This window comes from Typha latifolia, chromosome 4, assembly GCF_019914945.1.
Source record: "Typha latifolia isolate L0001 chromosome 4, TyphaL0001v2, whole genome shotgun sequence".
In the NCBI taxonomy this organism is placed as follows: Eukaryota; Viridiplantae; Streptophyta; class Magnoliopsida; order Poales; family Typhaceae; genus Typha; species Typha latifolia.
The window spans coordinates 11,360,966-11,374,907 of NC_133089.1; the positions used below are offsets into that span (position 1 = coordinate 11,360,966).

At 34.2% G+C, this 13,942-nt stretch overlaps 1 protein-coding gene across 2 annotated transcripts; it reads right to left on the reverse strand.

Moving 5' to 3' along the window:
• Positions 1-128: 128 nt before the first annotated feature.
• Positions 129-12,032, reverse strand: LOC140787521 (metal tolerance protein C4). Of its 2 annotated transcripts, none has more exons than XM_073136483.1 (13): positions 11,589-12,032; positions 11,446-11,500; positions 8,203-8,335; positions 8,018-8,073; positions 7,773-7,887; positions 7,578-7,635; positions 7,389-7,507; positions 7,051-7,170; positions 3,718-3,819; positions 3,563-3,635; positions 1,925-1,992; positions 630-690; positions 129-554 (listed from the first exon to the last, which is right to left on the reverse strand). In XM_073136483.1, exons 1-13 carry the CDS (start codon positions 11,887-11,889, stop codon positions 430-432), a joined length of 1,386 nt encoding a protein of 461 aa, XP_072992584.1. In that variant the 5' UTR covers positions 11,890-12,032; the 3' UTR covers positions 129-429. The 2 variants fall into 2 exon arrangements, with proteins under 2 accessions (XP_072992584.1, XP_072992585.1); XM_073136484.1 differs by having other exon boundaries at positions 8,203-8,340; positions 11,589-12,025.
• Positions 12,033-13,942: the final 1,910 nt, after the last annotated feature.

Here is a 13,942-nt window from a genome sequence, read left to right on the forward strand (position 1 = left end):
GCATACCATTTAACATGCAAACCATGCAAGGTGCTGCTAAAATTCTTGTAATGTAAACCACCACTATGCTATGGATATATGATCTTTAGTACATTATCATCCTAATGACCAATAATCACGCAAAAATGTGTCAGAAGAAAACAGATTGCATAAAATCCGTAATTAGATGATTGTACATAGAAATGTCTGTGTCTATGAACAGTGGAAATTTGGCTTTGATGCCTTCTTTAACTATAATCACACACCATATTTTTGTTGTTGCAATGAGCAGATTACCTTCGGCAAAAGTCAATGGATCCTCAATTCGCCTCAAAGAAATCACGAGACCATTAGTAAGCAAGGTTCATGATTGAATTGGTGATCAATCTATCAAATGAAAATAAACCATATTGAATATTGAATATGCTATGTTGGCCGCAAAATTTGGAACTATTTAAAGACTCCCTCCGGATTGTGTGCCTCAATATCCACATGCCTTATCCCAGGAACAATTTTTTGAATCTCTGATTCAAGCCGATCCACCTCGCTTCCCAAAGCTTCAACGACATCTTCACCTACACAAACAAAATCTTAATAATGTTGATATCATGCCAAGAAGCTTAAAAACTGAGAATGTTGATATCACCTACCATAATTAGCCATGACCTTAAGTAGAGCTGTATCATCCTTGGACATTGCAGCTTCTCGAAACTGTTGATATCACCAACAATTGATGGTTAGTTTGGTTATCTGTTTAAGGCTGCTATAGAAACTGGACATTCTGTTCACAATTCTGAATGAAACTTGTACTAATATCAGCAGCTAATCCTAGAATCAATGTAAAATTTAAATTAGGGGCATTTTGGTTGCGCTAGTACATATTGGCCAAGTAGTACCCATTACTTACAAGCTACAAGACTACAATTTTGCCTAATGTACTAGGAGAAGAGTGATCCCAAGTGAAAGACAACTATGTTTTCCCCAACGGCAAGAAGCAATGTAGAAGCTGTAACCTAAATATCAGTTTACATCTTTATACATACTATTATCAAGAAATCCTTTGATGTGTGCCACAGCACAAGATTCCAATTTCCAACAACTAGAACAAAAGAATCATTACATAGCAAAATTAAGAGTATTGGATAATAAAACAATTTAATTTCCAAAACATAATTGTGGTCATAAAACTACCCCAACTATTAAGAACTCACTTTACAACGACATCAAGAAAGGCACTAGCAATTTACTGCCCAGAATGGCATTTGAATGCAGGGAAATAGCATATTGTTCCACTGCAATGACAAGCACATATAATGTTCTTAATGTACTAGTAGTAAAACTATTCCAATTACTTGTAACCAACTCTACAATAACGACATTAAGGCAGTAGCAATCTACTGCTCAGAATGGCATTTGAAGGCAGGGAGTTTGCACATTGTTCCACTGCTACCAGAAGCACATGTACTGTACCTAACGTACTAGTACTAATCATGGAAATTGAAAATATATCTAATCCATGGTCAGACGTACATTATGGCTCACCGTAAGTAGCAAGTAAATCATTTTAGTTCCCTGTTCTACTATTGAAAACCTTGAAAGCTACCGTCCTTGGTCTGATGAACCAAGAGCCTCTCCATTTTAGTTCTGTTCTATGATTGAAAACCTTTAAACCTACTATCCTTAGTCTCATGAACCAAGAGCCTCTTACATACACCTGGATACTTCATTGTCAAACATTGTACCATACAGCTGAGAGGACTTTATAATGTTCATCAGAACTGTTAAGTACTAAAAGTAAAAAACATACATCAAGTACACAAATACTCCTCTCTGTATTGGTAGCATTATACTCCTGGCTTACAAGGTTCGTATGATCATATCAATTCAAGGGGTAGACATTCTAAAGTAATAAAGAACATAATATGAACATAAACAAATACAATACCTGTTTTGCCCATTCCCCACGTCCAGTTCTTTCCAAATAATTTTGGACCAGTACTACCCCATTGAAATCTGCCACATATAACACAACTAATGAGTTTGTGGCACTTATATAGGAACCCATATAGGAAATGAGACAATTATTGAAAATTAATTAAATAAATAATTCTAGAAAAAAGTCATAAAACTTCTTAGAGCTCAGTTACAATTGAGAGAGGGACAGCACCCTCCAAAACTGCTTGAGAATAATCAAACAGGTCTAACCACTTCAGAAATCCACTCTTTAATTAGAAATCACGGGTAGACACTCCTATAAACCCTTTTGCCTTGGAACCAATCATCAAAATGTCACATGAAGGGAAAGTTCAAATTTTAATGTACATCCTATCAAAATCATAGGAAGTAAGAGAAAGGCTAACCACATCAAGGAATAATAGTGTTAATACACCAAGCAAAAGGCACCTTCATCCTGCTAACTGCAAGGCATGCAAAGCTTATCAAAGTTCCACAGAAATTTTACAAACTCCGTTCACAAACTAGGTCCATTCATATCTATTTAGGTCATCACTTTGTGCTAAATCAAGTATTATCATATCTCTTCTTAGTTCTTACTAATTCCTCTCATGTTATTTTAGTCCTCCCTCCCTCTCAAGGAGCTTTTTATTTGAATGAATCAATCCTTCGTAGTAAAGCACTACATGGTTTCTTTCCAGAGCTCAATCGTGATTCTCCTTGTCAAAAAGTCAAAAGCATCTTATTCTATTTCCTTTATGGGTGTGACCACTAACTTTTCTATAACAATAGTGTTCCTTAATTCATCTTTTCTAGTAACACCATTCATCCACCTTAACATCCTCATCTCAGCAACACTCAACTTTTGACTATGTTGTTTTCTAGCTTGCCAACAATTAGATCCATATTAATAGGTTTATAGGTGTCTGAAGCAAAATCTCCTTTCAAATTATGAGGTGTGTGATGATCACATAGTACACTAGAGACACTTCTTCATTTTAACCATCCTGGCATCCTGCTGAAATTCTATGTGCAAGATCAAGCTCCACTCGCTATTGAACTATAGATCCAAAGTAAATAATCCTTTTTAGGTACTTGTCCATCAAGAATGATTCCTTCTCCATTTTTATGACTTAATTTACTAAAACTTGCATTCATGGTTAGCAGGAGCCAAACCCAATCCCGATTCAAACTATCTCTCTTTTTTTTCTTCTTTTACCATATAGTCATTATTTCTCTTATGGAGAGATCTAACTCCAACCAACTCCGGTATATATTTTTTTAATTTTATTTCTCTCTAAGTTTTTTATTTCTTCAACTCTCTTTTTCTTCTCTTTTTTTCTTCTTCTTCACTGCACCAAAGTTTTTCTTTCTTTTATTTAGTTTTCTTCTACTCGCTCTCTCTCTCTCTAATCTCTTTTCTTTTCAATGTTCACTACACCATATTTAGAATTTACATAATTAAAAAAGTCGGATCCGATCTAGGCGATGATACGACCGATCCCGATCCCAATTTTTTGAACCTTGGTCACAATGATATCATCAACAATAAACTCATGCCTAAAAAATATACAGAAAACCTTAAATTGTATGAATCACTAAAAGAAATGAACTAATCAGAAAATGATACCTATCTCTGCTTTGAATCTAAAGAATCCTGGCCCAATTACCTCGCTTTTGCAATCATATAGAGCATCAACAACCTATGGCAAACGTAAAGTCAGATTACAAAATTCTCAAAAATGTGAAAAAAAGCACTTGAATAATTTGTTTTATCAAGTTCACCGGGTCAGACTTCAAAAACTGAAGAACTCTTTCCATGTCATAATCATCAATTGCCCTACCAATTAAAGCATGTCTGTTTCTCTGAATAAGAAATATAGCAACCTGCAAGACATAATTTAATGATTACAATCATAGACTAGATGCTTTGAACTTTGAAGCATTAACATAAAAGGAGGCAAAATAATCGGGGAGGCAAAATAATCGGAGAGGCAAAGAAGAAAAGTAACCTCAGCTCTTTTATTCTGAAGTACACTGCACATAATCGTAACAAAATATGCAGCAGTTCTTGATTTCCATTAGTACTCAAAGAATTTTGTATTTGGTTGTACTAGATTAACAAAGTATATAAGCTAGCAGGTCAGGGAGTCTACTGCTAGGCCTGACCAAACATCGATGATAATATTTCTTACCACCTGAAGAGTAGTGTTGCGACAAACAAATCATAGTAGAACATATTTGCAAGATGGAGTCAAAGGTGTAAGCGAAAACTAACCAACTCTAGTAGAGTTGGTACCTTGCTTATGACCAAGGTGGTCATGAGTTCAACTCCAACCCCAAACAATATTGTGGAGAAATTATTTAGAGGTTGGTGGTTTGGTGGCTTGACTCGATCCGGCTGATAGCACGGCAGTACGGTTAGCTTAGAAGAATAGCTTGGCAACGCAACGAATTAGAGCAAATCTTGGCAGCATTTAGTTCGAAGCAATTATTCGGCGACGCATATGACTTAAAGCCTAGACTAGACAACTAAAAGCTCGATGAGGCCTAAACTGCCTCTGTATCTAGGGAGGGTCGGCCCTTTGTCCAACCCATATTTAGCCTTCGGGCTCATGAATGATCAAAAAAAAAAGGTCTAAGCGAAACGCTAACCAACCCAATGAGCTGGGCTGGGCTTAAAATTCCTAATGTGTACATTTGTAGACTATATGCATGTCTAGCGATTTTCCTGGAGGAATAGGTCCTGGTTGCATGGCCAAAACTACAAGCAAGAAGTTTGATTACTTTACTCACCAACTAGCTCCTTAATTGTTAATCAAGTCCGCAATTGTTTATTTTTTATTTTCTTAATTTTTGGTTATAAAAAAGGGCACCAATTCTAAGACAGTTAATTGAATAACAATTGTAAAACAACTGTCAACTTTTCCAAGCCTTCCACCATTCAAAATAGTAATAGAACAACTGTTAAAACTTTTTTTCTTTTGATTGTTATGTTGTTGCTCTTTTGATAACCAAAATTTCTTTCCATCAAAAGAGATAATACATATGATAGAGGGATCAAGAAAAAACTTTCATTTTTTCAAGCATTTCACTCTTCATAACAATAATAGAAAAACTGACATTTTTCCCACCTGATCATTACGTTGTTGCTCTTTTTGTAACTAAAATGTTGTCGCATCAAAAGAGATGGTAGATGTGATTAGGAAAGATCATGATAACTTATAAGAAATCAGAGAGATACTGAAGGAGAGTTGATAGGGAATAACAACCAGATCTTGGCCAGGTGTACTAAACAAATCAACTTCATGCATTAGAATTTAAAACCCCCAAAACACCACAACCAGTCTATAGCCAATACAAGTATTGTCTTAAGCTCCAAGTTATTATGGTATACTTAAAATAGGACTCTTGCTAAAGAAGTAACTTAAAAACTAGTAGGGTTCTAAAAAATAGGAAAAAAATGCAACAAGCAACAATTTTAAAATAGTTAGGCTTGAAAACTAAGATTTGAAACGAAACTTATATATTTCCTAAGTTGGTAACCTAATCCCCAAGATAAGCAGTTTCAAAGGGTATTTTCCATAATACTATCAAGTTGTCTAAAATAAATAAGATAATAATTTTTATTTATCACAAATGCACCTAACTACAATCAAAATCAAGTTCCTAATCTCTTTGAAGTGGCCTGCCTCTGATCAATGCTAGCAACACATTTGCAAGGAAGATAATCTGGTGATGCTGTTACAGTAGGTGAACCTACAGCTGCTACTTACATATGTACTAGTAGCTGGACATGTTCAGAAATAATGAAATTTAGTGTTGCACAAACTCCCAGTAGCTGCTTCATCAGACAACTATCCAACATAGCTCTCTATAGCCTGGTAGTAGTTGAGACTGGAGATAACATCCTTCCCAGCTGACTAGAGCTTTTGAGGCATATTAAAGCCAGAAGAGATCTTTTTGACTTCGTCCTACCTTGCTTTACACTTCAAAATGATTGAGCAAATGGATGAAGAAAGGGAGAGGAGTAGGAAAAGTAGAAAAAGAGTTTAGAGCATTTCCTTATTTACTTGCTTGTTTGCATGCCCCCTGTTTTACTGTTTATTCAATAGAATGACTGGGTTCAAAATATATACAATGGCATTGGAAAGAAAGCAATATGTGTTACAAACTGATGCTTGCACTTTTATCTATCCAAATTTTATTCATTTTACTCCATTTTTCCTTTTCTTATGTTGGAAAAATAAGAAGCCTCAATGAAAGCAGTACGATGTTATTAAAAACATTACATGGAACCAAAACCTCTGCCTTCTGGCAGAGATTGTCTGAAATTTCAGTTAGTAAACTTGTGTCAGCTTGAAGCTCTTAAATTAGAAAAAGAAATTCAAGGGAGCAATGTTGACTAACTGTAACTATTTATAGATAACTAAACAGAGGTTTTGCAACTCTCTGACCATCTTGATTTTCAGACTTCTATGCTTAATCATTTATCACTGATAGACATGCCGTACAAATGATCAAGAATGGAAATTAGAAGGGGGGCGCAGAGAGAGAAGAGTCATCTCAGATCTAATACTGACAAACTTTACTTAGTCAAAGAAGAAAGGAGAAAAAGAAACAAAAAACTAAATGAAATAACACTTGCATAAGATGAGGATTCAGCCCCTGATATAAAAGATAGAAGGATATCATCATCTCAGATAGCAAGACACCAAGACTAATGCATCAAGAGAGTTATCAGTGCAATAGCAAAAGACTACCAGATACACATAACAACCAAGAGGAAACACATTCATCAAAGTGGTCTTGCATGATAAATTTTCATATGATTATGAAGAAACGAGGAACTAAGCTGGCTGTTCATTCTATCAGTTGGAGATTAACTCTATTCTTTAACACTGAAAACCTCTGACTAGATATAAATATACATAATTAAAGTAACTACTTAGAGCAAATTTATTCTAGAGTGGTCACTATAAGCAAGTTTGCCAACCTTTCATCAATTTAGTCAATCAAATCTTACAAATAGGTGGCCAATTATTAACATTGGAAGTAATATAGTCGACTTAAGAGCTATAGAACTTTCAAATATATCAATAATGAAAGAAAGCATACCATTCCGAGCAAATTCCCAACTATGATGGAACCAACTGGGTCATATATAGCATTTCCTGTGGTCTGAACAGCCACCAATGATGCTGCAGCGATAGCAAGACCTGTAACGGCAGCACCATCCTACATAATAACAACTAGGTGAAGATCATATATGAACATAACATCAATAGATTGCAGTCAAGAGAAAACAGATGGAAGAAGCAGTATGAAATAAACAAATAAATACATAAAGTTGATACTAAATCAAACATAAATTGGTTGGGGAAAAAAGCAGCATTAAGTACAAACCAATTAATGCAGAACAGGAATGCTACGATGTAGTAGATACATTTAATTACCTCTGCCATTACAGCAACTGAAGTTGGATCATGACCACGCCAAACATAGTCCCACATTGTCATTCCTTCTGAAGCAGCACCTTTCTTGACAGCTTTGATAGCAACAAGAAGTGAAGCACCTGTCGAAATTTTAGAATTAGTCACCAATTGAACAGCCGAAAGAAGACAATTTAGCTTTATAGGTTTTACCTTCAATAAGAAATGATCCACCAATAACTAGGGCAGCATAATGAATATTTTCAGGCAGCTGTCCAAAATTCCAGACAAAAGACTCAGAGAAGGTACTAATATTTTTATGAAAAAACTTTACTAGGCAAGAAAGAGGCTAGTCCATTCTGGTGCACACAATTTTCACAATTAAATAATGTTTTTAACAAAACATACGTGAGAGCTCCACAAGTTCTGAAATCCATGCACAATTGTGGCACCAGAACCCAGGCAAAAGATACCCACAGCAGATATCAAGGACCAAACAAACCTTTCTTTAGAATAGCCATAACTGTAGACAAAATAAAGGAAATATTAATAGCTCATGAGTAATGACAAGACATTTGTCTATCAGCTCCTAAAATCTATAAACATTAAACTTAAAAATAAATGACAAATAATAAGTAGTTAGAAAAACTCACGGGTGCATAGCATCAGGAGCACGCCTCGAGCTACTCAAACCGTAAGCAAGAAGGGCCTAAAATATCAAAAGAGTTAAACCTTTGATCTGTAATAAGGATGGAATATTGAGAAAACTAGACGCAATCTCAGAGAATGAGGGTATGCTGAAATGTGTAGATTATCTCATGCCAAAAGCCACGCATACCTGGTTTGCAAAATCAGCAATTGAGTGCACCAGTTCAGCTAACATAACATGACTAGAAGTCACAAACCACACCCCAAACTTGAGAGAGAAGACAAGAAAGTTGCACCACAATGCTGTGTTAACTGCTCGTTGGCTGAACTAAGTCATTTGATTAACAGTTAGCTATTGGAAGGAGAAACTCAAGAAATGTATATCAACACATCTTAAGAAGATCAGATAATCCGAAATGAACTACCTCTATTCATTTCCAGTTAGGTTGCAGTTTTTTTTTTTTTTTTTTTTTTTTTTTTTTTTTTGGTGCTAAAATTTGATGGATGTTACCTTTTGGCAGATGTTTTACGAATTTGAATAGGACCCAACTTAGATTGCATGCCACAATCTCAACTCTTATAATTTTCAAATGGAATTGTCTTATTTGTTCTTACAGTGTAGTACATCTAAGACAGTATTTTAGATAATCTATTACGAAAAGTTTTTGCTAATGAATTGTCATGTGCTTGTCTAGATACTCTTACAAGTTACAACAGAAAATTCTCTATTAAATAAATAAAAGCATAGTCAAATGTATTATTCTAAAGTAGAAGCATATGTTCCCCTATTTATATGCATACATATGCATGTGTCTGTGTGCATATTGCCTACCCCAAGCATATTTGTATCCTAGTGTTTCAAGAGCTCCCCTCGTGACACCTGTGATGTTTTATCTATATCATGCATCCATGTTGAAGGTGAATATCTATAAAAGGGCAGTTGCATGCCATGCATGACCACTGAAAACAACTAAGGGATGCCACGACGTCTATGTGTGCTCTTAAGTAAGTGTAAAAATAGAAGGCGATCGTGCAATCGAGATTCCAATAATCTAGTAGCTGCCAACTATATGGTCTAAGTAATCTATTCAACAGTTATTGCCGATCAAAACTAAAAACTACAAGTTGGATGTAAATACTAAATTGGGTGTCCCAATGCACATGGCTCCACCATTAGGGTTTGAGGAACTTCCTGATCCACACACCATAAAGCATATGTAATTAATTGCCAAGTCCGTGAACCCAAAAGATTTCATCCTTGTGTCAGCCTCAGCAGACAACTCAACCTTTTTTCATTTTTCCCACTAAAATGTATGACTCTCTTCGTACCTTTCCCACTTCTTGTCATCATTTTCCAAGTTGGAGCTTGACTTAAAATAAAAGTAGTCGGCTGTCAGACTGCAAATTTCAAAGGCTCTTAGTTATGACTTCTGCTAGCACCAACTTTCAAACTTATCTATAAAAGCACAGACCAGATTGGAAAAAAAGATAAGATAAGATGTTCCATGATATACGTGCCCTCTCTGGTACAGACTATAATGTCCTCACCTAGAAGACCTCATCAACCTGCCATCCAATTGCAAGATAGTAAGAAGAAGCCAGCACGTGTGAAGACAGTTGTCCCACCGAACCAGAGAATAAGGGACCTCAAGAGGAGGCTACAAATGTAATAAGCATTCTGATTCTTCCAGAGAAATTCAGTTTAAAATTTTCATGTGACTCCACAAAAGGAGAGTTTTTGACCAAACTAACCTCTTATAAACTTTATTTATCCAAATAAACCACATCTCAAATTTAGTACTAAAACGGATCTATTTTACTATAGCTTTCAGTAAAACGATGATAAGTTCAACGTTTTACTTTTAGATGAGTCCATCATTTTACTTTTAGATGAGTCTACGGTTTTAACTTCTAAGTAAAATGCTGATCTTATGAGCATTTTAATTAAAAGAAAAATGCTGAAAATTTTCAAACACTTTACGAGGGAAAGATGATTCTATCTTTTCCACATAAAACACTAATTAAGTGTCTTATTATTAAAAACGCTAACTATTCAGCATTTTATTTAAGATGATGAACTACTCAGTTTCTCAAGTCATAACTTTATAACCAATAGTCCATTTTGGACTATGATATGTCGTTATGAAGATGAAAAAAAAAAAGAATGTAATATTTTAATCGAAGCTTAATCAAACCTCAAATGAGAAAGATATAAGTAAAAGTATAAAGAATAAGTTTAGAGTGCCGTAACTTTGTACTCAATTATCTATTCTAAATATGTCGTTACGAAGATATGGAAAAAAATTTATGGGTTGGAATTGTATTCCGATTCCCCGCAAGCGACCGCGCTCAGAATCGCAAAATTAGGATGATAGCTCTTAATCTTAGTTTTAAATATTTTTTCCCAATTTTTCTGAGAAAATGTTAACTATTTAGCTTTTTCTAAAAAGTAAGACGCTGAATAATTTAGCGTTTTATAAAAGGAACTTTTTGACGTTTTCATCTAAAAGTAAAATGCTAATAAATTCAGCATTTTACTAACAATTACAATAAAATAAACCCATTTTAGCATTAAGTTTAAAGTGATGTCTATTTCGGTAAATAAAATTTGTGAAACGGCTAGTTTGGTCAAAAAATCCACAAAAGGACACCTGATAAATTATAATTGGATTCATTTTGCAATGTCATAATCACAAGGTGCAACAAAGATCCAAAACTGAACACAGAAGGGAAAAAATTTATCACAAATCAGATGGTTTTGATGAAGCCGTCTCCTGATTTTGTGACAAAACAAATTTGTTTTGTGAAGGAATATGGGGAAGTTAAACAGAAAATCGTCAACTGTGAGATACTGAGGAGAAGGACCAGTTGGCAGGCTACATTAGCAGAGCTTTGGCTCAAAATTCATATATATATATATCATGTAATTTTAGACAGTGTGAATGTTTAGTTTGAGGGCGTCAACTAATTAATCTTGAAGACCATTAATCTCTTGCATGCAAGTAGCCAAGTACTATAAACCTATTGAAGGTGCCAATACAAACCAAAAGAATTGGCAGGAAGAAGTTGGATTAAGTAACTACTAGGCAGCTGCAGCAGTAGCTAGATGACATCTATTACAGCATGTCTACAAAGACCTCAATATATGCTATAAAGAAGAAGCTAGAACTAGAAGTCTTTCCTACATATATCATCAGTGCATGAACTTATTATAATCCAGTTCATCTTCACTGTTATACCTTGTTGTTTAAACAATACAACTCATAAAATGATTAAAAAGAATGCTTCCTTTAAAATTTGTATGTTAGAAGTATACAAGTAAAATCTAACAGAAAGCTACAAGCATAACACAAAAACAAGAAGGGGCTTGTGCACAATAATTTGGACAAAACCCAAAAGACAAGAAAAAAAAAAAAAAAAAAAAAATCTTTACCTGGCCTCGTCATCAAATTCTGTTCTCTTGACCTTTGCAACTCGAAGAGAATAATCTGCAAATCAAATCCAAAACAAAATTACACAAACCCAACCAAACCCAACAAAGCAGTAGCCAAGAGCATCTATACGGTGAAACCCAACTGCGGACAAACGAGAGGAGAGCAGCAGATGACGAGAATCCCCTAAACGACGCCCCGGGAGGAGGAGGAGGAGGAGGAAGAAGAGGAAGGAGAGAAGGGTTCCGAGCACGACTTCCCGGGAAGCGATAGCGGAGCTCAGGCGGGGGAGTAGTCGGCGTCGATTCCTCGGGTTGGTGTTGTTCTTCTCGTTGAGTGAAGTGGGGAGGGAAAGCGGAGAGGACGGGAGAGGAGAGTTTTGGGCGTGGGAAAGAGGAAGAGGAGGAGAAGAGGAGGCGGAGAAAGGACGAGCGGGATGGAAGCATCTAAATGGATTAAATCTGCTGACGCTGCCGCCGCAGCGCAGCTTCCATCCAAGACGAGAAGACGAAGCAGGAAGGATGGGAGCGAGAGAGGAGATAGTGGAAAAGAGGAAGAGAAGCAGGTGTATCACCTATGTTGAGATTCCTCCTATTTGTTAGTTTTTGGGTTATATATTATCTTATTCAAAATTATTCTATCCCTCTCTACTTTAAAAAGTCTTAAACAAACTTATGGCTAATATTTAACTGAGTATCATGAATATATTGATAATTTTATTATACTATATCAAAATTTGCATGTCTTTTATAATAAACACAATAAACATATTTTAGTCATTTTAATATTATTCAATTAAATTTAATAAAAAAATTAATAATTTTATTTTAGTCATAAATATAGGAACTAGCTTGAGACATTTTAAAATACAAGAAAGAAATAATTTTAGGCATAACTATAGAATGGTAAACCTTAGTTTTTTCTTGTTTCTTTCTTTTCTTTGTTTCTTTTTCTCTCTTTACTTATATATATATATGTACGTGTGTGTGATTGTTAGGAATAATCTTTGCATATATGCCATTGAGAAGTTGTAAATATTATTACATTTATCTGTTACATTCTCAGACTATATAGTGATTCCCCAAAATACATATGGTTCTGTTTAAATTTTTATCTCTTTTCTTTTTAAAACCTGTATCTTGAGCTTTCCAAAATAATTGGTTGGAGGATGGCATAAAAAATAAAAGAGATAAAATTTGAGTTCTATGTTTACGATTAAATAGTAGGAATTCATATGCAGTCCACGCATAGTATTACATTGCATTTAGTTTTTGACAGCTCTACTATTTTTTTCAAAATATATTACTGTCTTCAATCAGTCATAATTCTTTTTAAAAATAAATCGTTCTCACAGAGTGGTGGTTCGATTTATTTAGAATAATAAAACAATTTACCTCACTAGCTCTTATATAGCAACAATTATAATAATTTAGTAAATAATTTAAAAAGTATAATATAATAGTAATTATTTTAACCAGAAATAGTATATCATTTGAATACTTAATATGCTCCTTGACTATTAAACTCTATTTATGCCGCAAAGTAAAAATAGTAAATCAAAACGACTAACCAAGAATATCGGACCAAGACTATAAAAACAACCCCAAGGTAAGATAATTTTCATGGACTATTTATACTAAAAAATTCTTAGATTTTAATAATAGTAAGATTAGGGGGTTTTAAAACTGAGGAAGGTTTTTAAAACTGTCACACACTGTTATGCACTATCATACACTGTATAGTTATATGTTTGTATTGTCACGCACTATGTAACTATGTATTCGCACTGCGACACACCATATAGTTTTAGTTTGCATTGTCACGCATTACATCGTTATATGTCTTCATTATCATGCACTACATGACTCTATGTCCGCACTGTCATGTATTTATAAATCTGCAATTATTCTTAATGGGGAGATACGGAGCATTACTATTATTTTACCTCCAATCAACGGTATTTTATTATTTGAAATAAAACATCACCAATTTCTAATACAAATTCACTATTATCCAATACTTTAAAATCAAATTTATATCACATCAAATGTAAACTAAATAATAGAATAGTTTATACTGGAATATGCCATATATTCTAGAATAGGCCATATATTCCACAACGATCTGTTCACTTGTAGAAATAAGGCTAAAATGGGCATTATTATTCTAATTTTTAATATTAAAATAAGAGAGCTAATACTAGTATAAGCTATTGTAATATTTAGTTCAATAGTAGTATAAGAAGTAATAATTATATTTTATATAATATAAAGTTGATATTAAAGTATTGAAGAATAATAAAATTGTATTGGGAATTGATGATATTTTAAACCAAATAACAAAAATATCCTTGAATATATGTTAAAGTACTAGTAAATAGTAATTTTCTGAAAGATATTATTTTTTATTATAACTAAGGACTTAAAATACTCTATATATATATGCACTGTGAGGAAATAACTATATATTGCGGAGTTATAACTCCGCACTCTACGTAAA